The 26,252-nt window shown below is 38.8% G+C and overlaps 2 protein-coding genes across 2 annotated transcripts in view; one reads left to right on the forward strand and one right to left on the reverse strand.

The window, feature by feature from the left end:
- MCPH1 (microcephalin 1) overlaps positions 1–26,252 on the forward strand; it is a 373,975-nt gene that overhangs the window by 164,464 nt on the left and 183,259 nt on the right. The gene's annotated exons all lie outside the window — the stretch shown is intronic.
- The window catches only part of ANGPT2 (angiopoietin 2), a 41,603-nt gene that overhangs the window by 9,465 nt on the left and 5,886 nt on the right, over positions 1–26,252 (reverse strand). Inside the window, exons 2-5 of the mRNA XM_073675397.1 lie at positions 16,934–17,089; positions 11,852–11,973; positions 6,734–6,966; positions 2,595–2,725 (exon numbers count right to left, since the gene is read on the reverse strand). Of these exons, the coding sequence (XP_073531498.1) occupies positions 2,595–2,725; positions 6,734–6,966; positions 11,852–11,973; positions 16,934–17,089 (642 nt within the window). The remainder of the gene's footprint in view (positions 1–2,594; positions 2,726–6,733; positions 6,967–11,851; positions 11,974–16,933; positions 17,090–26,252) is intronic.

The raw sequence follows: 26,252 nt of genomic DNA on the forward strand, positions 1-26,252 counted from the left end.
ACGCGTACCCATTATAACACGGATGACAAGGGCCAATACAAGTCTATGGGTCAGTGAAAAACGAGTACTGCACATAAATGGCATCCGGATGGCGTTTAACATTGCAAAGTATAGGAGAAGCTTTGTAATTTATTTATTTATCCATACCGGAAAAACACTGATGGCAAAAATGGACACACTGATGGGAAAACACTGATGACACTGGTACCAGTTTTTCACATACATGTTTTTTTACGGACATGTGAAGAAGGCCTAAAAGTTTATTTTATAAGTTCACCTGTTGTTGTCGTTGTGGTCAGAGTTTGGGATTTCCAGATGTCTTTGGCGGAGTCATTTTTTACAAAGTCGAGCTTTGATGTACATGAACTCCAGTCTCCCTTAGAGTGATTTTATGTACTGTAAATCAATTATTTTAGTGCAGGTTTTGCAGAATTTTTCAAAACATGCCACTTTTTGTGCTAAATAAGGACAAAGCGGGTCAGAGACAAAGGACAGATAATTTTTTAGTTGCCTCAAAATTCATGAACTATGTGTGATAATTTTAAGAATTTACCACACCCCTCAACCCTCCAAGAAATCCACAAATACCAGAAGATAAAAAAGAAACGTGAATAAATAAAACAAATAATGAATCTGGGCCTATATGTTCAGGTCATCCAAAGTATATGTAGCTGTATACTTTTGGATAATTTATACTAGCTTTATAATTTAGTGTGAAATCAGACACTTTTGAGATCAGGTTAATTCTCAGTTTTAAACTGTAACCTAAAAAATAGGGCTAGGCAATGATGCTCTTATAGATGGTACATGCTTCTTAACTCATGGATCGGTTAGGCTAGGCTACTGTGGTTAGGTGAGCTGTAGTCGTAGCATTAACAAAATTATTTAATTTCTCTTTGCTTTTAATAGTTAAAATAAATCTTATTTTTGAGTCCTATCCCTCCTTGGAACACATTCATTAGCTAGTTGAAGATTTGGTGTAAACTGAGCCCCAAATTGTGCAGAAATTGTTCTTTTTTCATCACTTGCCAGTATTGAAAATTGCCATGGAAAATGGGCATGATTATAACAGTTTGGGCATGACCTGTAAGTTTATTTGCAAGTTTATTTAATAATGAGCTGTAGAAGGCTCATTTACTGGTGAAAATGCACTCCTTAATAGATTTGGAACAAATTACGACGTCTTTTTCTTTTAGACCACTGAACGACACTCTGGTCCTCAAATCATGATTTGGTTTTTTTCTTGTGTTTTTTCTTAGTTTTTTAGCTCTTATATAAACGAAAATCAGCGGTTTTTTTTTTATTCTAAGACCAATCGTTACTACTTAAAATTTTTAACATATAGTATAGAAAAAAATCTGAAACCTTTGCCAAGTATTGAAGGAAGCATTGAATAAATGAGTCATCAGTTTTCACAAAACCTTAAGCTGCAGAGGTGCTAAATGACTTTCAGATGCACATCAAAATAGTTGTTCCCATGGGAGCAACTGTTGGAGAAAGTAAGTCTGCTGAGGAGCACTTAAGAGCTCTTTGATTTTATATTACTAATAAGGAATTTATCCTTTCTTTTACTCTAGTGAAAATAATACAAAGTAGCGGGTATCTGGACTCCAGACAACCCTGTGTCTAGGAAGAGTCGATGGTCATTTCATGACCAAAGTCTTGTCTTGAATAGCTAGTTATGGTATTGCCATTTACTAATCACAAGACACACTCTGCCTTTATTGATCACAAAGAAGGTGAACGGACTAAAGCCCCCGTCTCACATAGCGAGATCGCTAGCAAGATTGCTGCTGAGTCACGGTTTTGGTGACGCAACAGTGACCTCACCAGCGATGTCGCTATGTGTGACACTTTGCAGCGATCAGGCCCCTGCTGTGAGGTTGCAGATCGCTGCAGAATGTCCTGGACCATTTTTTGGTCTTTGCCCTCCCGCTGATCAGCACACATCGCTGTGTGTGACCAGCGGGACCAGCGATCAGGCTGGTAACCATGATAAACAGTGGGTTACTAGGGGCGCACTTAGTAACCCGCTGTTTATCATGGTTACCACTCTGCTACGTGAGCGGTAACCTCCCGCTCACCATAGCAGAGTAGTAACCATGATAAACAGCGGGTTACTAGGTGCACGTGTGCCCCTAGTAACTCGCTGTTTATCATGGTTACCAGCCTGCTCCTGCTTCAGCAGGCTGGTAACCGGAGCAGGACATCGTGGAAAGATTCTTTCCACGATGTCGCTGATCGCTGGTGAGCCTGCCTGTTTGACAGCTCACCAGCGATCACATAGCGACGCAGCAACGATCCCTGACAGGTCGTATCTGTAGCATCGCTAAGTGTGACGGGGCCTTAACTCTTTATGACGGAGTGTTGGTCAGTGTCTGACTAGAGTACTTAGCACAAGACTACCAAAGATCAAATATGACCAACGCCAATGTATACACATTTGTTTCTGTCTAACAGTCATCCACAAGCATTGGGAATGTTGGAATTCAGTATGTTTTGTAGAGAATCAGAAATTTTATAGCTTGAAAAAAGACAAATTCTGTGTGACTATTTGCATACCCCTGTTTGACGACTGCTTGGAATTTGCTTACCTTGACCTGTTCAGTGGTATTTGCTATCATCAATGTGTAGATGCCATTTGACGTCAGCCCAGATTTATAGGCTTCAGCACAGTCTTTAAATGTTATTTGTTCTTCTTTGGCAACAAATGGCGATCTTAGCGCTAAAATTAAATTGAAACAGAGGATTACGGTATATAAATCGGCAACAATATGAACGGTCTCACATACAGGGGGGAAAATAAGTATTTGATACACTGCGGATTTTGCAAGTTTTCCCACCTACAAAGAATGGAGAGGTCTGTAATTTTTACCATAGGTACACTTCACCTGTGAGAGACAGAATCTAAAAATAAAAACCAGAACAATTTTGAACAATTTGGCGCATCTTCTCTCCGCCTAGTCTAGTTGTAAACCTCATAAATTTAAGGCCGATGTAATCTCCTTCCATGTATTTTTATCTAAGCTTGTAAAAGAGGCTTTTAGATTCCGAAACTGAATAATTTTATGATGAAAACATTTTACTATAAAAATTCTGCTTTAATTGTAATATTCAGCTTCATATTTTAATTCTAATATTTCAGCTTAAATTTTATCCTTTGCGTTTATGAGACCAATGTACTTGTCGCTCTGTCCTGCCTGACTAATCTCTCCGCATTGTTGACTGATATTCACTGATATTTATGCTTGTTTGCCTGTTAGAGAAGCTGCTTGTCTTCATACTGTACATATGCATATATTAATTTTTCTTATTATTTTTTTTATTACATTTTTCCCAATATATTTTTGGCATTGCAATTCTGTGAAATCTGATACTATTATTCTTTATGCTATTAGTTTCCTGTTTTAAATAAATACCAATATCTTACAGGGCACCAAGTCAATTTCTAAATTTAATACCCATCTGTTTCTGGAAAGTATTATGTTCTTAAGTTTGTGATCCAAAGTTTAAGAACACTTGAAATAACAGTTTTGTTATTGTGCTAGGCTAATCTTGCTTGGTATCCGTCCAGAAAAACACAACTGCTTGGTCCAAAATTTTGTTTTCACCAGACAGTTCTTTTTCACTGCTTTCAATTGAAACCCATTAGTTTCAAAGTAGTTTACAGGGGGATATAGGATGATAAAATGCATGCATGTTTACACGAATATGGAGTGCACATGCAAAGTCATTTATTACATGCTTCATTTAATGGGGTTGTAAAATGTTACATTAGCTGTTCTGCTGTTGTAGGCATGTATCCATTTATCACACTATAGAACAATACATAAAAATGTATGGTCTTGCTATAGATAAAACATTTATGGATTAAGAAATGGCTGTCATACAAAGTTTAACACATTTTAAAGAATTTTAGATACAATAGTTGGCCGTGCAGATAAGATGGCTATGAGCTCCTTCGGCCAACCACTATTTCTGAATCTACATTAGATCTGCTGAATGTGTATGTTTATTTTTCCTGGCAGACAACAGGATTCAATATACTGTACCTGTGGCAGTGCATATCTTCTAACCGAACAAAGGCTTAGTACATTAAAATTTAACATGCCCAATACTTCTTTCATGCTGCGTACATACACTTTAGATTATCAGTCAATCATGTCACCTTATCCTTATGGAAGCCGAATAGGAGAAATGGATTCACATCCCTTTTTAGTGATATGGTTAACTGCATGATTATCATGAACGTGCATTGCTGCGAACAATCGCTTTACGGTAATCCTGTAGTCTAAACAGGCTGCCTATCACCTGCTCATTCACTGGGTGAAGTGATCTTTTACTTTGCACAGTAGATTATTGTTTTCAGCTGCCCATTTTCATGGGTAAAAAGGACTTGTGCTGCTGAGAACAGTTGACTGCTATATTACAGATTAAGTACTTATGAAGCATGGTTGGCATGGGTAAAGGGTCGATCGGAAAACATGTTGGTGGTCGCTTACTGCTGCGCCTTGCGCAGTGTAAATGGCCATTTAAGCATCTTTAATTGGAGTACCGGAGCTCAGGAGGTCAGCAATGCTGGAGAGCCTCATCCAACTGGATTACAGGCGGTGTGTTTCTTATCTTCTTTGCTCAGGCCCTTCAATAACAGAACAGGACATAGCGACTGCTGCTAGACAGCCACAAAACATGTGGGGATTGCCTGTGTTTGTCAGGAAATCCCCACATGTTTTTTGGCTGAGTAACAGCCGCGAAATATGCGGCCGGGGGAACTCGAACATGTCACTTGAGCACCTATGATTATACGATGCATACCCGAGCACCCTAGGCAAACTCGAGTAACGAGCACTTGCGCTCATCACTAATGACCATATATGTGGGAATTTGCTTTTTCCCCTGTTACACAGCAGTGTTTTGGTTGATCCGCATCATAGAGGTGAAAAAGCAAACATCCACAGAGAAGTTATGTGGTGCATGCCTAGTTGGTTGAAGAGGAACTTTACATCTATACTACCGAGGGGGGGGGGGCATGATTTTCAAACAGAAGCACAGAAGAAAAAGAAAAAGTATTCCAAAATCAGTGCAGCAGCATCAATTGGAGGAGGTACTCGAGTTTAAAATTAAATCCAGATAAATGCCGCAGCATCTCTGCTTTGCTGGCAGACACCCAGTGATCATGTGGTCGATCGGGACCAATAGAAGCATTGGCATCGCCAATACTTCTCTTTATTGCATAGCACTCATTGAGTGCTTTGTGTATAGCAATGGTTTATCACCTATTCTATCACCTCTTCTGTCTTCACCTTAAAGTCCCAGGCAGAGACACTACCTGCACCCGCTAGATTGCAGGAGTGTTAACAGTTGCAACCTAACAAAATGATTCTGGGAACTTGCACCACTCACCATCAAAAGCCAGTGGGTAGTTGAGAAATGGTTAAAAAATTAGGTCATAGTAAAAGATAGATCCACACACAATTGTTCCTTTGAGAGTCTGACATACTCTAGGTAAAGTGTATGGGTATATACCCACAATCTATTCCAGCAGCGGTTTTGATGCAGTTCACCTGCGCTGCGTCCAAAACGCTGTGTTGTACAGTGGAAGCAAAGTGGATGGGATTTATACAAATCCCATGCTCACTGTGCTTCTATTAGCCGCCGCGTAAACTCACCGGTGGCGCGGCGTTAGGAGCCGCAGCATGTCACTTTCTGTTGCAGAGATGCTAGTCACCCATAGAATGGATAGGGTGCGGTAACTCAATGAGCACATGCAGATTTACCTGGGGGATCTGATGCAGCGCTTTGGACATAGCAAAAATACGCTGCAATGCAATATCCTGATCTTGGGCACATACCCTAACTATTCTTTCAGGAGAACTTGCAGCAGAATTTTTGTGTTTGTCTCGAATGTCTACCCCCTTCCCTTTCCAAAGAATCTTATAAGCAGCAACTGTCATCTTTTATGTCAATAATATGCAAATGTGTAGTCACTGAAGACAGATCATACAGATTTTATCCATGAATTGACAGTGAACGATCAGTCCAGGAGGAGAAAGAATCCGATTTCTCCGATGAGATATATTACAAAGTTTCTTATTTTCATGTGTACAATTGATATATGAGATAAAAATTAAAACCTCAGTTAGGCTTTAATAATAATGGGAAAAATCTACTTCTAACACAACTTTCCCTTTAAAGAGATCTTAAGTTATTAAACAAAATGTTAGTTCTTGACAATAATTTAAATATTCCTGTCTACATTTATTTTCTAGTCTAGAAATGTAGATCTATACACCCGTATCTAATCTTACATGATATCTGAAATTTATGTTGATCCATTGTTATTAATTTGATATGTTGTAGTCTTGGACAATCTTTAGTTGTCTTTTTCTGTAGGATAGTTAATAAATGTCTATTCACTTGAGGCCCTACCATTAGGACCTCTACCAATCACTGGAGCGAGGTCCTGATCTTTTGTTCCTTTTTCTCTCCTCACTGTAGTCCTACTTTAATGGACCTACATGGTCATACATGATGAAGCCACTTTAGTTATGACTACAGTAAGGATAAGCAAAGGATCAGGATCCCCAGCATGGTGATCGCTGGAGGGCCCATCATTAGTTAGGATAGGTGATAAATGTCTTTCATGACAAAAACTCTTTTAAAAATGTTCAAAATGTCTTAAAAAATATACGAACTTGTCATGTCTTATGTTTAATGGGTATTTGAATCGTACCTGTTTGAGGTGCCATCCTTGTTAACAAATTGTGAACAGTCTCCATCAAGTCATGCTGCTGCTTTTGTAGAAGGGAATTATTTGCTGATGCTGTGATGAGCTGCTTTTCTAGATCTTCAATTATCGAGTTTTGCTTCAGCACCAAGACTTGAAGTTTATCCTTTTCTTCCTTCATTGATTGCAGTTGTTGAGAATGCTTATCGTCCATGCTTAGAACTTTCTTCTCTAAATAGCTGGGACAAAAAAAAAAAATTGTTATCCACCACCAAAGCAGTTGTGAATATCATGTTTATCATTAAAGCTGACAGGGTATTGTACCCCTTCTCAACTGCTATATTCCCCCATATAAAATAAAAACCACTTGTACGAACCTGTAGCGCCGGTCTCCTGGGGCTTTGTTATACCATGTGAGCCCTGCAGCCAATCAGTGGCTGCTTCGTTCTCACTTGCTTCAGCCAAAACTGATACCCAGAAGTAATGAGAGCTGCCACTCTCACTACCTCTGGATGTCCGTTACATCTGAGGGAAGTGAGAGCAAAGCAGTCACTGATTGGCTGCAGGGCTCACATGGTATAACAACGCCCCGGTCGATGGGCGCCAACACCGCTAGGATGGCGCTGTCACGAAGAGTGAGTATAGGCTGTTTTTATTTTATACGGGGAATTATAGTAATTGAGAAGGGGCTGTCTGAGTAGTGCACAACCCCTTTGAAAACTTGGAGATTTTTCATCTTTGCGCTTTAGTTTTTACCTTGCCTGTTTGCCATTACTATTTTAATTTTTTCCATCGACATAACCATATGAGGACTTGTTATTCGTGGGCCAAGTTCTAGTTTTGAATGACACAATGCATTTTACTGTACCTTACAACATGATTCTCCAGGTCAGTATGATTTCGATGATACCAAATTAGCAATGATTTAGATTTTTATTGAAGTGGTGGAAAAAATTCTGCAGTTATTTGCAAAAAAATGTTTGCTATTTTAATTTATTTATTCATGGAACTATATAAACAGATCCGATGGAGGAGGTAAGGAAAAACAAAGTTTTTATCTTTGCTTGTTTTCTGGGATGGAACTTAAGTCGTGTATCTATAAGAACAGACCACAGGTAGTGCCCATATTCCTAATCTAATAGAACTTCGCTGAAGGCGCGCCTTGCTTTTTGAGTACTTCTTCATTGATGTTTATGTCCACAAAAATATTCACACTGAAAAGTCGAAACTAGCTGCTGAATTCTCAAATAATGTTTTCACCCTTGCGTTAAGAAACATTTGGGGTCAAATGAAACCTGCATAGTTTAGTCCACACCTTTTATGACTGTTGGATGAACAATGGTTTGGCTGATGGTTCAGCCGGAAGGTTTTTTATTTTTTTGAAAGCCCGAGATTCAGCCGGAAGTTATCTCGCCTGACTCTCCCATACACAGGTGCTCTTGCTTTGCTGAGTGGTCCTTTGTTCTCCATGAAAGAGCTGCTGCCAGATGTCTCTAAGGGAGAACGACGGGATCCTTAACTCCTCCGAAAATCATCTGGAGCTCCAATACACAATATCGTTAGTCTAATGTATATTGGTGGATTGGTTTAGGTCTGGATCAAAAGGCAGCACACCTACATGGGATAAATAATTTTCTTTTTATTGGGTTTTGTATGTATTGGACATTTAATATGTTCAGCATTAGACCTGGCGTAATAGTAATTTGTTGTGTCATTCCCAAATTCCAGTGGGAAGGCTATTGATTGATGTTACTTAAGCCGTGTTGCCTTGCACACGCTAGTATTTTATTCTTCAAGCATTAGAAAGGCGACAAAAGCCATGTCAGTTGTCTGTTCAGTCCACATTAGGTATTTATTACTTTCTATTTATAACAGATGGAGCTACTGGAATGTTAAAAATGCTCACTAACCGAATACATATGGAAACCTAGATAACATGGTTTAACCCTGGCACTGAAAGGCCCTTTTACAAGCTAATGGTGATAAAGTCAGTGTTGTTATCACATCTTTATTGTGTCAAGTTGTTTTTATTTCAGATGTGGGTTTGTACCATTCGCTGGTATGCAGTAATGACAAATAGGGGTTACTAGAAAGACTGAGCTTCTGATTCTTGGAATCCAGATCCAGAAAGTAAAACCAGTTTGTTTTAGCTTTCCCTGGGATTCTGAAGACGATTTCAAAAAGATAAGGAAAATGCAATAAACTGAAGATTTTTGTTGAAATGTAGTGATAATCCATGTGCAAACCCAGCCTAATATAGATGTGTACAACCATGAGAAGTGGACCAACTGCAAGTGATAACAGATTAAAAAACATTGATTAGTCAGCCAGCTGGAAATGAAATGCAAAGAATAAAAGTTGGCATGAGCAAATGTTAAATGAAAATTTATTTTATTTTTATTTATTTTTCTTGGTGGGGGAGTATTTTTTTTTGAGGGGTCAGAATTGCAAAAAATAATTTATACTCCATCGATTTCCCATGGCTGATTCTTCCTTGGTTCTCCTGGTTTCTACCTACCAGTCCCCCTTCGATAAACCAAAAATAATCACTACTTGATCAATAACAGCCAAATACAGAGCAGAGTTGAGCAAAAAGATTCACAGGACCATGGTCCAGCGGCCACATTGGAAGTCTGTGGCCTATAAACCATAGTCCTGCAAAACTCCTCCTACTACTACATCCTCGGCACTTCTGATTATTAAGTTAAGCGTAATGTCATGTATCCATTACTTCGCAAAATTAAGGTCACGCCGGACTTACTAATCAAAAGATTTGCTGGGAAAGCAGTAGGAGGAAAAGATTTCTAGAGCTCAGGGCTAGTGGCCACAGACTAGCAACGTGACTGCAGGACTAAGGTCCTGCAATTCTTTTTGCTCAATTATACTGAGCAGTCATTTCTTGTTTGGAAAGAGGGACCGGAAACAAAACTAGCAAGAATCCTGGGATGTATCAGTACAGGGGGGAATAATGTAATAGTAATAGACTGTTAGAAAAAAAAGAAGTGGTGCAAATATACCGAGGTCTGTACTGCATATCTGAAAAATTGTGGTCAACCAAAAAATTAATGTAGCATTATCCCAAGGGCTAGTCAATACAACAATGTTTAGTGTCTGTCTGGCATCCTCGTATACCCTACTGTCTGCACACTGGTCCTATAATAGTCAATAATATTAGCTTTGAATGTTTTTATGAATCAGAAGCAGTAAAAAATATAAACGCACTATACCTCCTCAAATGTTGGATTTCCGGCCAATAATTGCCTATAGAAGTCAAAGATCAATAATATTCACATTCATAATACAAATGTGAAAAAAGCATGCAGTTTAGATCTGTGTTACGGATGTGACAAAGAATTTTATTTTTGATAATTTAGGAGAATATATACAGACAAGCGGGACAACATGGTGCAATGAGTACTGATATATGGTATAATGAATAGTGGTATATGGTATGTTTCTATATAGATGTGCAGAGTATAGTTGGATATTGTTTATCTTTCAATATAGTTCATTCACACTGCATAAATACACGTATTCCAGGCACAGGATGGGATGTAATAGACAGAAAGAGAGAATAATATGTCATTGTGTCTGTGGAAATGCTTTTTATCTCCGTCCTGAGGAAGAACCCCTGAACTCTGGCACAATTGCTGTTTTATGAAAACAGATGGTATTTCCTCTATTGATCACTGGGGAAATGAGCATGATCACCGTAATAATCACCTTGTAAAAAACATTGTCAATGGCTTTTGGACACCAGCACTGCACAATGAATAGACGTGTGTTACCCAATACTACTACACTGTGTTCAAAACAACTCTGGCCAAGTCCTGCAGCTTGTTGGGAAAGTACCAGCTACTGAAACATTTTCATGGTTACTCTAATATCTGGGCAGTTGTACTTTTATTCTTTTTAAGTTTCACAAATTAGCAAGATAATTAAATTGTAAAGCAATTTACTTCGAGTCATATCAGATTGTAAAATGTTGTTCTGAAAATTAGTTCTACTTTCAGATATATTATAAAATATTCAAGTTTACAAAATCGAAGAAATAATAAATCCTTATGCACAATGAGAACATATTTTTATAATCTGCTGTGTTCAAGTTCATTGCTGATAATATAGATGTCTATAACCCCTAATGAAGACTACTTTGTTTCTCACTACTGCCTTGTAAGAAAGTGCATCAGACTATTAAAGGGGTTGTCTGAAACCAAAGGTGAATTTCACAGTAAATGTCTATCTATCCAACTTAATAAGCTAACCATGTCTCTAATATACGTTAATTAAAAATTTCCGACCATTCCCTCACTACTTTTTTTTTTTTTTTTATAAAACTTTCGATGACCTCCCGTTTGAGAATGTCCAGTGCTTGGTGGGACTCTCAAACAGGACATCATCATGGGGTCGGGGCTGCGGTCACTGCCGCAGCTGCTGCCCCCATCTTGAAAATAAGTTATATTAGTAACTTCCGTTTCAGGTGCTGGGCTAGTCACTGCTCTACAGACCATTGGTCAGTTATCAATTACATCACATGCTCTGTATGCGCTCACTGCGCTAGTGTGTTTTGAATGTGCACTGACATTGTGCTTCCTCACTGGGTCTATTGTGAAATGACGAACCGGCAAGAGAGCACACTGTCAGTGCATATTGAAAAGGAGAGAACACAGCAAGCAGGGAGAACTGAGACTGGCCCCTGTAATGGACACCACCGCCCTGAGACAGGATACATCAGTGACGTCTGTTTCGAGGACTGGTCTGGTTTCTGTTGAAATTGACAAGAGGGGCATGCTCAGTAGAGTAGGGACTAGCCCAGTCCCTGAAACTGATGCCACTGATGACGCTTCATTTCATGGTGGGGACATCAGCTGCAGCAGTGACCACAGCCCCGGCCCCCTGATGACATCATGCTTGAGAATCTTCAGTTTATGCTAGATTACTCAAACAAAACAAGTAAAAAAATAAATAAAAAATATCACAATAATTTAGAGTAGATTGTGAATCATAAGGAATCTTTAATTGAACTACATTAGAAAAGTGGTTAGATTAAATAAACATTTATGAAATTCACCTTTGGACAACCCCTTTAAGTTGTGTAGTTAAAAAAAAAGTTTAATGCTTTACCTGTTCTTGTCTTGTAGTTTGTTTATTTCAGTAGTTTGATCTGTTATTTGCTTTTCCAGTTTGTTAGTTGAAAATGAGTTTTCCAGAAGCTGAAGTTCAAGACGACTTGTTTGATTAAATACCTGTTAAAATAAATTAAACTGGGCGGTGAGTAATATGCTTCCACTTCCACTATTGCATTTGCTATACCAGTGGTCATCAACCTCCAGCCAACGCAATATTACATCTATTGTAGTCTCTTGCACTGTGTGTACTTGGAGTAATTAGTAATAATGAGCAAAGATATTTTTTTTATCATCAAACTTAGGATTGATTATAATCAAGTATGCTATACTGCTTGCAAGCGCTGGCCGGACTTTTTGATTCAGTGCTCCTCAGCTATAGAGAATACACCGTTTAGGCTGGGGGCTCAGAATTGCCACTGGCTTGAACTGTCAATCATCATCGGTGCGCCATCACTTTTAAGCAGTAAGCTGGGAGACTGAAGCGATGTGCGCCTGAAAATTGAAAATGAGTCTACCGCTTTGATGATCAGACTAACTTGGCACCAGTGTTGACAAGCCTACTACCATCAAAAAAGAAAGACTTAGTACTGTGGATGCATGTGAAGCCACCACTAATTACATAATATTTTGGGGACATTTCACTATTTTCTAAATTGGGAAACCCCCTTTAATCTAATGCTGATTTATTAAACTTACGTGAGAAACAGGGCATGCCTGAGAAATGACTAAAGTTTTATATTAGAAATAGTTCAAGATCTTCGTCTTAGATCATTCTTAGGAATGTTATTTATTCCATTGATGAAAATGTCTCGGAAGGAAAACGCTGTTATGGACGTTTGCACATTTTGCATCATCATGCTACATGCTGTGCAGACAATACTATTTGTGTAGTTGTTACATTTTCTTCTTTCATCTGGGGCCTGTGTCTGTTGACAGGAAGACCTCATTACTCATATCCGTCATGCTAAATTTTTACTTGAGGATAAGATTTCACATTATTAGATTCCTTGGAAAAAGACAGCTTTTAACTATGATCCCACCACATTTTCCAAAGGCACGCAAAAAGAGTAGATTCAATTTACGAGTGCAATTTTGTGGTTTTTCTATCAACATCGTTTGTTCACATTTAAAAGGACTGTGTCACTTTTTACTGTTTCTTTTTTCTAAATTACATGGGCCAGAATTCTGGTGTAAAACGCCTTGAAATGTTGCAAAATTGTTGTTAAAAATTTTGCGACTTTTGCTTTTTTTACGCAAGTTTTGGTCAACAACGCCAAGGTTTGCAGAGCCAAGATGGGACAGATGCAGCTTATTCCAGCAATCCTATCATTAAGACTGGAGTGCAAAAGACCAGTGTTAAAGAATTGGGCCCTATGTGTTTGCTTTTTTATTACTTTTTTCTTCTTTCATTGAATGGTACCATATCTATTTCCTTCTATGTGATGTGTCAGTGCACGACACTTTCACAAAGCAAATACAGCATAAAAAGGGGATGGAGGAGGAGAGACAGTCTCCAACCAGATCTTCTATGCTGTGGTCGTACTGGCTCTGCACTATGTACACTCTTTGGTGTGTACAGTTTAAAGCCTGTAGTTAAAGAGAACCTGTCACCAGGTTTTTCCCATATCAGGTTGGCTCCAGCACCTGTGTGCCCTCATATACAGCATTCTAGAATGCTGTCTATATGTCCCCAATCTGCTCTCCATAAAACAAAAAAGAGCTTTTATAATACTCGCCTGTGGGGTGGTCAGGTCCGATGGGCGTTGCTTTTCTTGATCCAGCACCTCCTTTCTTTTTGCTTTGTGTGGATAAGACGTTCTACGTCATCTACACAGTGTTCTTGGCATTGCTCTCCTGCGCAGGTGTACTTTGCTGCCCTGCCGAGGGCAGAAAAAGGATTGTAATGCGCATGTATGAGGAAAGGCCAAGAGCGCCGGTGCATGCGCACTACAATACAATACTGCCAGATAGAGGCTGGATGGGAAAGCATGGTGGTAATGCTTCATGCAAGACTACTGATTGAGGGTGAGGTGTGTTCCCTTGGATGCAGGTATAGGTTTCAGGCCACGGCCCCACTATCAGTATTTGATCAGTGTTCGGTCAGTATTTTTTCTCAGGAGTGGGAGCCAAAACCAGGAGTGGGTGATAAATGCAGAATTGGTGACTTGTTTCTATTATACCTTTTCTCTGATTGTGCCTCACCTGGTTTTGGCTCCCACTCCTGGGAAAAAATACTGACCGAATTTTGGATGTGGCTCGCGACCCTCTTTGAGCTGAATATGGCTCTCAAGGTAAGAAAGGTTTGGAATTTCTGCTCTAGTTTCTAACAGTGGGAAATAAGAAAAAATTTAATTTTATTTTTTCCTATTTAAAAGAATACAAAAAACTTTAAAATGTAATTGATAATTTTTAACAACATAATTCTTTTAAGATTAAGATTGTAGTTATTAAATACATATGATTTCATTTATGAAGCAGAGCTACACTGTACCACTAAACTGGACTCTTCAGTGAACCGTTGATTGGTGTTTATGTCTTTTTTTATCTTTAGGGTAGCAATATACACTACCATTCAAAAGTTTGGGGTCACCCAGACAATTTTGTTTTTTCCATGAAAACTCATACTTTTATTTATCAAATGAGTTGCAAAATGAATAGAAAATATAGTCCAGACATTGACAAGGTTAGAAATAATGATTTTTATTAGAAAGAATAATTTTCTCCTTCAAACTTTGCTTTCGTCAAAGAATGCTCCCTTTGCAGCAATTACATCATTGCAGACCTTTGGCATTCTAGCTGCTAATTTGCTGAGGTAATCTTGAGAAATTTTACCCCATGACTCTGGTGACTGCGCCGGCCACTCCATTACAGATAGAATAGCAGCTGCCTGCTTCTTCCCTAAATAGTTCATGCATAATTTGGAGGTGTGCTTTGAGTCATTGTCCTGTTGTAGGATGAGATTGGCTCCAATCAAGCGCTGTCCACAGGGTATGGCATGGCATTGCTAAATGGAGTGATAGCCTTCCTTATTCAAAATCCCATTTGCCTTGTACAAATCTCCTACTTTACCAGCACCAATGCAACCCCAGACCATCACATTACCTCCACCATGCTTGACAGATGGCGTCAGGCACTCTTCCAGCATCTTTTCAGTTGGTCTGCGTCTCACAAATGTTCTTCTGTATGATCCAAACAGCTCAAACTTTTTGTCTGTCCATAAAACTTTTTTCCAATCTTCCTCTGTCCAATGTCTGTGTTCTTTTGCCCATATTAATCTTTTTCCTTTTATTAGCCAGTCTCAGATATGGCTTTTTCTTTGCCATTTTTCCCTGAAGACCAGCATCCCGGAGTCGCCTCTTCACTGTAGACATTGACACTGGCGTTTTGCGTGTACTATTTAATGAAGCTGCCAGTTAAGGAGCTGTGAGGTGTCGATTTCTCAAACTAGAGACTCTAATGTACTTGTCTTGTTGCTCAGTTGTGCAGTGGGGCCTCCCACTTCTCTTTCTACTCTGGTTAGAGCCTGTTTGTGCTCTCCTCTGAAGGGAGTAGTACACACTGCTGTAGGAAATCTTCAGTTTCTTGGCAATTTCTCGCAAGGAATAGCCTTCATTTTAAGAACAAGAATAGGCTGTCGAGTTTCACACGAAAGTTCTCATTTTCAGGCCATTTTGAGAGTTTCATAGAACAAACAAATGTAATGCTCCAGATTCTCAACTAGCTCAAAGGAAGGTCAATTTTATAGCTTCTCAAATCAGCCAAACCGTTTTCCGCTGGGCTAACATACTTGTGCAAGGGTTTTCTAAACATTCATTAGCCTTCTTACACAGTTAGCAAACACCATGTACCATTAAAACACTGGAGTGGTGGTTGTTGGAAATGGGCCTCTATACACCTATGTAGATATTGCAAAAAAAACCAAGACGTTTGCAACTAGAATAGTCATTTACCACATTAACAATGTATAGAGTGTATTTCTGATTCATTTAATGTTAGCTTCATTGAAAAAAAATGTGATTTTCTTTCAAAAATAATGAAATTTCTAAATGACCCCAAACTTTTGAACGGTAGTGTAAATGTGTTTAGAAATCTCCAAAAAAGCAATAATTTGACAAGTGAACTGCTTTCAGCATACTGGAGCTAATGGCCTATGTTATCAGTAATCTGAAAACTACTGCTGTCAATTTTGGGACATGATGTATGACCAGTCCTTGACACAGTTTCCCTTCCTTTGAAAAAACGGAATCATTTAGCAATAGGTTATAATTAGGACAATGAGTAACTTATGGGCAGGAGAATTGCCTACCTTATAGCAGCCAGCGTAAGGTTTGCATTGTTATGTTTTCATTACAAGTTAGAAAACCAAGCACCCATTTACACTGGGCGATAATCGGGAATAGTCTAAATAGGCTGACAATCACCTCGCTTAAAAATCATCGTGATGTGAAAGCAGGGCAAGTGCTGCCAGGAACTAATGATAGTCTATGCACGCAGAATGATTGTTGTGTGCATGGAAGTGCGGTCGGACTGTTACAGGCCAAACCGGTTATTAAACGACCGCCAATCAGCTTACCTGTAGCCGCGTTCGGCCAGTGTAAATAAGGTCTATGACTAAGAACTTAATATCTAGATTAAAGTATACAGATTTTTTTTTAGTTTTGTGAGTGCTTTAAATTAAAGATATAAAGTATTCTGGAGTTTAAATGATTTGCAAGTCTCTACATTTATGTCCATCTTCGCTTGTTCAAGTTTCCCGAATGATCATGCAAAATGGGGAAGGGGATGTTAAAACTGGGTGGTAATAGCAACTCTTGTGATTGAGGTGATTTATGGAGAACAGAAATGCTTTAGTCTGGCAAGCATGGAGGTTCAACTCTGAACCACAGATTAATGGAGAATTTTACGGACCATGTTTCTTCCTGACTGGGTTAATAGTACACACATTTTACATAAAAATCACAAACTGTATGACTGCACCCAAGACAATTTTGTCCCTTTTTCAGGCATATTTTAAGGTGCAACACAACCCTGGTACTATAATGGCAGACTGCACAAAATGTGGTTGTGTGTCCATTACCTGGGCTTCAACATCTGTTAGCTTCTTAGTCTGCTCTGCAGTTTGATTGAGCAGATTTGTCCCAATCTCCATCATCATAGCAGTGTGATTCTGTACTGCATGTGTTTGCATCTCCACCATCTCTTTTTTCATGCTGTCTTGGATGTAGTTTTCAAGCTGCCAAAGAGAAAAAACATGAAAGGTTTGTGAATGTAGGACAATGCTACCTACAAGTGACCTCTTAGATCATGACTGCCTGGTGAAGCACAAGTACTAACATCCCATATTGTAAAAAGGCCACTTGTGCTTGGACTCTGCGGAGGTGGTTAATAAAACTGGTATCACTTGATGTATGGTTATCTAAATTACTGTACTATAAGTTAGAACCACCCAGTAGAGTTTAATGTTTTAGGTATAAAAAGTGATGCATCGGCAGCAAATTTTAAGATGCATTTGTTACCTGCTTATTTGGATTTGTTCAGTATTGTCTTTAAAGGGAATCTGTCACCAGGTATTTTCTACCCCATCTGGGAGCAGAATGATGTAGGGGCTGAGTCGCTGATTCCAGTGAGGTATCACTTGTTGGGCTGAATATATTTTGATATCACTATTTTATCTGCTGCAGATCTACCAGCTCCCTGAATGCTGAGCTCTGCATTACCCTGCCCACACCGCTGATTGACTGCTTACTGTGTCCATTGTGCAAAGGCAGAAAGCTGCTCATCTCTAGTGGGTGCGCGTTTGGACTACATGACAGCAGGTTTACTAGTCCTCTAATAATAATCGCCTGGTGATAAGTGATTTTATCAAGACTACACCAAGCAGCCCAGTAAGTCACACATCACTGGAATCAGGGTCTCTCTCTACGTTATGCTGCTCTTAAATTAGGTAGCAAAAAACTGATGACAGATCCTTTTAAGTAAGACTCATTTCACAGGTTTTCCATTAGAAAATTACCATAAATCATTGCTAACTATTTTGGCGAAGGATCAACACTAATTTAATGGTTTTATTTTTTTGAGGGGTGGGATGGGGGTTATCTTGGTTAAAAATTCATAGCTTCTATGCCAGAATCTTAAGGACAGAAGAAAGGCAGACATTTCTAGAGAGTGTTTCCGCAGTGATAAAGTCTTAGAATTGAGCACTAATGTACAGTAGCCGGCCTGTTACAGTAGCAATACAAAGCCTGTTAGTTGTCACTTGCCAGTTGTTGGACATAGGTCATCACGATGTCTTGTAATGTACATGTTGCATCTGTTATATTACTAGTACTTGTCTGAGAATTTGTAGACCATCATCTGCTAGTTGACACTACAGGGGATTGGAGCGCTGATGCTGATATCACTGTTCCCGCAGAACTTTGCAGTCGGTAACATTGTTTTCCTTAGCTTTGCACCGATTTCTCTTTGATCTCAGAGGATGCATTTACCCGAAGAGATAACATTTTACTTCTGTATAGTGCATATTTTTCAGTCTTTAAAGAACTGTATCCTGAAAATGATTTAACGTGTAGTGTCTTAACAACGTACAGTACAATTACATCTTCCTTCTTTTTTTACCAAATCTCATCTGCTCGGAAATTGACTTGTGGTACAGATTGGAATTCCGCGTCATGTCCATTTCTGCCGCAGATTTTCACTCTTTGCTGTGCATATCTGACACACACATTTACAACAAATGAGCATGTCACTCTGATTTTGTCTTGGATCGGTCGAAGATTTTTTTCGCTCAATTTACTCCTCTTTTGGGCATATCGTAAATGTCGAAAATTGACATAGCCATGTGTTCATCCTGCCACCAACGCACTAGTGGAATAAGTCCAAATTCTCATGAAATAAACCCTTGTTGACGTTATTTATCACCAGCTTAGAATATTTTAACTATCTGGAATAAATGAATGCCAGGCATTTGACATGTAGTCTAATTTCAAACATGTGTAACATTGAAGACCTGAAATGTATGCTATTGGTGTTACACAAACAAACAGGAGTGATTGAACTAATTATTCTGTTAGGATATTCTAACCGCATATTATTTTTGCATGGAAAGGCACATCTTGCAACTTGTCAACTAAATTGACTATAAACTTTGAATTCTGCGATGAGAGTTGACTGACACAGGAGAGTTATATAGAAAATTACAGAGATGTGGGGGAGTATTTAGGTCTGGGTCAGGGTTCAGCATTCATTACTATTTTTCTATGCGGAGCTCACAGACTGCTTATTCCAATGCAGGTAACTAGCAAAAAGTGTAACCTGAGAAGAATTCTTAAGTATGAACATACGTTTCTTTTTACTAATGTATGTAGTGCACAGCAGGTACATAGGCATAAATGCCCAATTTTCTCTTTTGTAAGCCATTTGTCATCTGTTCTTGTAGGAATGTGTGCATTTTATGAACCGTTGGAGATATTTGGATTTGCCAATGTTATGTTTGGCTCATGTGCCACCTGTCATTTTTACACAAAACTGATGTGAAAAGATTAATGAGATGGTGGTATTCTTCACAATTTTGGGAGTTTCTTTTAAACGTGAATAACTCAGTGTATTCTATGGTTCTGTATGATTCTGAATATAATGTGGCTGGTTTTTAAGGGTTGCAAGATATTTTTTCATGCTGTTAGTTTTGTTCCATAGTAGCTATTCAGAAACTATTCCTTTTGTCGGTCATTATCCACTTGATCTCATTTACTACCTTATATAGTATTTGTTTTGAGGGTTGCAACTTATCTTCTGCAGAAGAAGCCCAAACAGAAACATCCCAAATATCTTTTAATGTTTCAAGTGGTATCTCGTGCACATACGTGTTCCATGAACCGGGCAGGATGTTCCATTCAGGTAGATACGTAGAAAAGCTACCCTAGCACCATAACTTTCAACATTGGCAGCTTGTTGAAGAGGACTAAATGGCTCTCCTGGTAAGAGTTCTGAAGCACCTTTTCGTAGAACACTGCCTCGGTTATTCCTAGTAGGAAATTAGGACTAAATGAACAACTGGGTGTTATCTATTGGGTTCGTGATCCTACACAGTTTAACATTGACCATTTGGTGGGGACTGTGTAGGGACATACCCTTTTAACAAAGGGGAATGTTAACACCCAGTTGTCAATTTATTCATAAATTTCCATAAGGAATAACAAAAAAAAATAAACTTGGCATTTTAGGATCTATTAGAGTTCTGTTATTTTATTATTTTCTTTGATTCAGTTTTCCAAATGATTGTTACAAATGGAGACTTACAGGGAGAGAGACAAACAAGGAAAACCTTAACATCGCAGAGAGCGGAAATTGAGCCTCAAAGGTGTACGAGCTAATCTGAATGCACAGAGAGATACAGTATATGGGAGCAAATTGTTACATATGGGATCTTATAAATGGTACCTTTAGTTTTTTAAAATCAACAATACAAGGTACTTTTCTTGCCCTCAACATGAAGTTTTAGCAACTTTTTAACTAGAGTCTAATAAAGTTGTCAGCCATAACTTTTATTCTTAAAATCTAGTAAGACACTTTTCTAATGGTAGAGATACTAATGATGGGGTTGTTGTAAAAATAGCTGGTACAGAATCTGTTTATATCTTGTCTGTTGTCATCCCTTGAGCAATTAGTTTTGCATGCTCAATGGTCCACAGGAGTCTATAAACCAAATAAGGTGGACAAGTGATCAGAAGCCCTGCTTGTATAAAGAATGTAAGGGATTAGGGATAAAGCAGAAACAGGTCTGTTAGATGTGTTACCCTTAACAAATGTTTGACCTTCGTTTACAAAAAGTATGTAATGAAGAATGAGAAGTATGTCAAAGTTCAAACGTCTAAAGTGATCTTTTATTTCACGGTCAGGCACCACAAACAAACACTGTGTGCATGGAAAGTTGAACTTTGTGTAATCATTAGAGGGCATCACAGATTTGGTACCCGACTGACAGAGAGAGGGAGTATCTACTGACAACATGTTCAAGAGTAACACTCAGAGTACACATTTAGAAGGTTACTCTTTTTTTGCCATTTATTTGGTCAATGATGAATCTGAATGCATGATTCTGTCGGCATGTTAACTTTGTCAGTAACAGTCATACTTAAAGGGGTATGCTCAAGTTGTGTCTTGAGCAGCACACAGCTCTGAAGTCCCCTTACTTTCTAGTTACTAGGAGGGCAAGCTCTCCTCCTTGATTGACAGTTTTGATCAGGAGTTCTCCTGCTACTGTAAGAAATTTACTCGTTATCCTTGTTCTGAAGTGTAGACTGTTCTCACTACATTTACATATAAAGAAAACAGGGCCTTTGAACAAGTACATGGCTCAGGAAAGTAAGAGCAGTGATTAGGAGAACCGCTCTGGAAAATGCCAATGTGGGAGTTGGCGATCTTTGCCGGAATGATAACCGGTCAGGAGCTGAGAGGAAAGGGGAGTGAGGTGAGAGCAGCTACCTGCTGTATAGAAATCAATCGGCTGTAAAGAGATAACTGGGATCTTAGGAGTTCACTTCTCAGCATGGATATCGTATTGTAAATACATTTCATAATATCTATGCAGTTATCGGGTTCTCTAATCTGGAAAATATAATAAGACTTATAACTTTTATTAATTTTCCCAGCATTCTCCAGAGCTGGCAAACAAAAGTACTGCCAGTGTTTAAAGGTAAGTTACCATCAGAAATGAGCTATTGATTTAACCCTTTTGCGCAATATCATGTACATGTACGTGATTTCAAGAGTGATTGCGTGTGGAGAAGGCTCAGGAGTGGAGCGCTCTCCACATGCGGCAGATACCGCCTATATTAAATAGCCAGCATCTGTCTCTAACAGCCATGACCAGAGCTAAGCTTTGACTATGGCTATCAGCCACTGTCAGTCACTCACAGCAGCGTTTAAAATGGAACACACGCCATTGTTCCAGTTTGTCAGCTCCCAATAGTGCCCCGTGACTCTAGGCCGATGGGTTACCATGACAGCCCGGGGGCCTGCTGAAGAACCCTGAAGCTGCTAACTTGTCCCTCCTTTGACGGAAAACTCGATTTTCACTATATACTTCAGTACTAGGTATTGCACTTTATAGTATAAGTGATTGGTCGATTGCAGGTTCAAGTCCCATGTGGGGACTAAAAAATAAAGTAAAAAATAGTATTAAAAAAAAATGTTGAATCGCCCACCTTTTCCCACATTAAAAATAATGAAATAATAAAAATAATCATATTTGGTATCTCCACATTCATAAAAGTCCTATCTATCAAAATGTAAAATTTAATAAACAGGAGGCAAATAGCATTATGAGAGTGAAATTAAAACGCTAGAATTGCCGATCTTCAGTCACACAGCCCAAAAAATGCAGTAAAAACAGATCGAAACATCGTATGCACCCCAAACTGGTGTCAATAAAACCGTCAGCTTGTCACGCAAAACTCAAACCCTCACATAGCTCAATCGATGGAAAAATAAAAACGTGATGTGTCTAGGAAAATGGCGACACAAACGAAAAATTCTGTTTTTACAAATCTTTTAAATTATTTTTCTTTGCGTAAATGAAAAAAAAAATTAAACTTTAATATCACTGCAATCGACCTGGAGAATCGTAATTGAGTAATTTTTTACCTCGTATTGTACTCCATAAAAAACAAAAACCCCAAAAACCATGTCAAAATTGCATTTTTTTAAAAAAAAATTTCTCTGCACTTGGATATTTTTTCCCATTTTACATGGCATCCGTTTTAACATTCAATGTAATCATTCAAAATTATAACTCGTCCTGCAAGAAATAAGCCCACATGTGGCTATGGTGATGGAAAAATAAAAAAGTCATGGCTCTTGGAGGAAGGGGAAGAGAAAGGAAAGCTTGAAAATGAAAATCTGACGCGGAGGGAAGGGTTTAAATCAGGTTTTTGTGTTTTTAAATGTATTTTTTACGTAGCTGTATTAAGAAAAAAAAAGTATTGTTTTCTTTCAGGAAATAGCACATGTACATTGGCCACAATGGTTCCCATCCCTATCTTTAGTATTGAAGTGTCTGACCATGTACAAGAGGGGGGAGCTGGGTCAGCTGTGACATAATCTGTAGTGATTGGTGGATCCTGTGATATCAGCTGTGTACAGAGGTGATATCTGATTATTGTAATCCTGTCTTTGCTGATAAGAGCCTGCTGAAAACTTTTCCTGAAAAGACAGGAAGTAGGAGTCTAAAAAAGCCCCAGTGGCCAGTGTGAAAATAGCAAGATTTATTATTTTATAAAGATTGTGATATGAAAAGAAAAAATCGTAGCACATTTATTTTTAAAATACATGTAATACAAAAAGATCTAAACAATAGGTAATTTTCTGATGATGGCTTCCCTTTACAAAAGGGATCCACCAGTCCTGCCGGTCTTTGATCTGACATACAGTAATAACATGCGATCAGTGAATGACTGCAGCGGTCATGTGCGTGTGATTGGAACATCTTCATTTGTGGAGGCTTCACAAAGAACGGCAGGACCAGTGACAGGCAACTGTACAAGTGAGTAGAAGTCAGTGTATTATTGTAAAGCATTCCCTGTTTGGTGACCACATCAGGAACAACCCCTCTGACAAATGTATTGAGATTTCAGGGAAACTTAGTAGTTATTCTAAGTTAAAAAGTTGCACAAACATTGTAAAAGTCTTTTTTTTCCTGTTCAACAGTGTCCGTGGCCTTTCGACTTAGATGGCATTTTATGTAGTTTCAAAAAGTTTAAAAGGTTTTGACAAATAGGTTGCCTGTCATAATTTTCTGAACCCTCTTGTTGTACAACCATACAAACAGTAATAGTGCTTTTAACATTCATGTCTGTGATCAAACCCATGTTGAGCGCATTCACCTGAGATTAGATATGGCTGCAGCTCTCTTCTATGATCGCCGCCATATTAATATATTGTTACTTTTGTTTTACAACTTATAGACAGAGTAGTAATGTATAGGCTGCATTCACATACTCATGTCTGTTTCTACATTTGTGAGATATGGGCCGATTTTCCATGTTTTATTGATATTGCATCTATTTTGTTTTTTTTTTCTCATCCGTTATTGAAAACTGCAGGAGATAAACTGATTTTTTTTCCAATTGAATCTTAACATTGGAATAGTGAAAAACAGATGAAACACTGAAGTACAAAGTATGTCTTCCATACATTTTTCCCGGATCCCCAAAGACTGGAATATCCGAGTCTGATCGCCCAAATGGATGAGAATAGGACATGTTCCATATTTTACAGACCAGGCACGTAGATCAGTTTGTAAAACTGATATGTGTATGGATTAGTGTCCCTCTATGGGTCAGTTTGCGGTCGGAGAAAAAACACTATACTAATGTATACAGCAGATATGTGAATGTCGCCTTACTTTTGATACATTATGGCACAGTGTTTAGAAAATTAGTCCCAATTTCTTGTATAGAAAAATTGCAGTATTCTCTAATTATACTTAATAACACTGTTTTTATTCAGAGTATTCTACAATTAAAGTGAAAGCGGCAGAGGTCAATAGGTTGTCGTATCATGCTACCTAAACCATTTCTCTTATGTTTCTAACCAGAACTAAGCTGATTTTATGAGAAATCTAATCCCATTCCACCCAGCACATGTTTAGTCTCTACATATGAACATGCAGATTCCACATGACACACTTGCAGTGATTGCCTGACCTCACCTTTCTGTACCAGCATTTTCCAGTGATTGCCACTTCCCCAAGATAATCCCAAAACACAAAATCCCTTTGACCCCGTCACTGAACACTTGCCGCGCAGGAATGTGTTGCGGATTATACGAAGACTATGTCTGATGGAATGTCTTTCTTTTGAATGTTTGTTAAAGCAAAATAATCCATAATGATAAATCTGTATTGTTTTTGAAGAAACAGTAACAATTCTACCACTTTGTTAGAGCCTCTAGGAAGTGACAGACACCCATTGAATTTGAAGGGATGGCCCAGATTGGTCTCGCTGACACTAAGGAAATACGGCACTACCAGTCAGAAGTAGGAGCTTGGATAGGATCCCAATCCGTAATACTAACACAGTAAGAAAAACCCGGCACTCTGAGGTGAGTATGGTGAAAAACATGAAACTTTTATTACAGCGGTCCTAATAAATACGGTGTATCATACGTGACGTTTCGGGCATTGGAGACCTTTATCAAACATACACATGGGTATGAGGCCAAAGGGTGTGGAAGAAGATATAGAGGAGGCAGCACTGTGTGTATAAGCAACGTCTGGAGCATGGAGCAATGGCACGGCCTCCTCTATATTTTCTCCCACACCCTTTTTTCCTGATACCCATGTGTATGTTTGATAAACGTCTCCAATGACCGAAACGTCACGTATGATGCACAGTATCTGTTAGGACCACTGTAATAAAAGTTTCATGTTTTTCACCATACTCACCTCAGAGTGACCGATTTTCCTTACGACTCCAGATTGGTCTTACGACAGACACCCATTGCACCCAGTGGACCTCATCTGACTCCTATTGAGGATGACATTTGGCATTTTATCTAAAGAATTTAGCGGCATGCTGCGCTAATTTTCCCCTGAAAGGTCATCATTCCAAAGAAATTAAAACTGAGCTGTTACTCGCCCTCCTGGGGTCCAATGCTGCCTCTCGGCAGTGCTCCGGTGATTGTATACATTCTGTAGCAGTCACAATGACCGTTCTGTACCCAGTCACTGAGCTTAGCTCCCCTGCTGATGTAGACATCACAAGATGATCTCAGTGATTGGCTACAGCCTCCTTGGTCTTCTGGATGGATAATCTTTTGAAAGGGGTCAACTACTTTAAATATGATTGAATCTACGACGGAGTCTCCAATCTTATTCTCTACACATGTAAATATAGCTTTAGCCTGTCTGCAGAAGCCCAGAGTTTAAATTAGTTGGATTTTTTTTCCGTAGTTGTTACCAATGAAGCTGTATGACCCAGCTAAACTTATTTATGTCTATCAGTTGAGCATTGGAGCCAATCCAACTATAAAGATTCAATAGGACATATTCATAGACAGACACAGAAGTGAAACATGCGCTACCTCTTCCAATGTGTTCGCCTGGTTAGAAAGGTGGCACTGATGTTTTGCCCCTTTTTACATAGAGTCCCACATAATCAACTTTCCCCACCTACCACATCACCTTCTCCCCTTTGTACTTTTATGCTTTTAATTGTTTCACCTTGGATTGTTTGCTAAATGAGGTGATTTTAAACATTTGCAGATATTCTGCAAGCAGAAAAAAAGAGTTGTCTTTTTCAGGCAGGAACACTCTAATAAATGTTAAAGAGGATGAACATATGCACTGCAATGTAAAAACAACCAGCTGATCATATGTTCCAGCTTTTGAGGTTCCTCTA

This window comes from Phyllobates terribilis, unplaced genomic scaffold (assembly GCF_046119375.1).
Source record: "Phyllobates terribilis strain yellow unplaced genomic scaffold, ASM4611937v1 Scaffold_3__8_contigs__length_932513732, whole genome shotgun sequence".
In the NCBI taxonomy this organism is placed as follows: Eukaryota; Metazoa; Chordata; class Amphibia; order Anura; family Dendrobatidae; genus Phyllobates; species Phyllobates terribilis.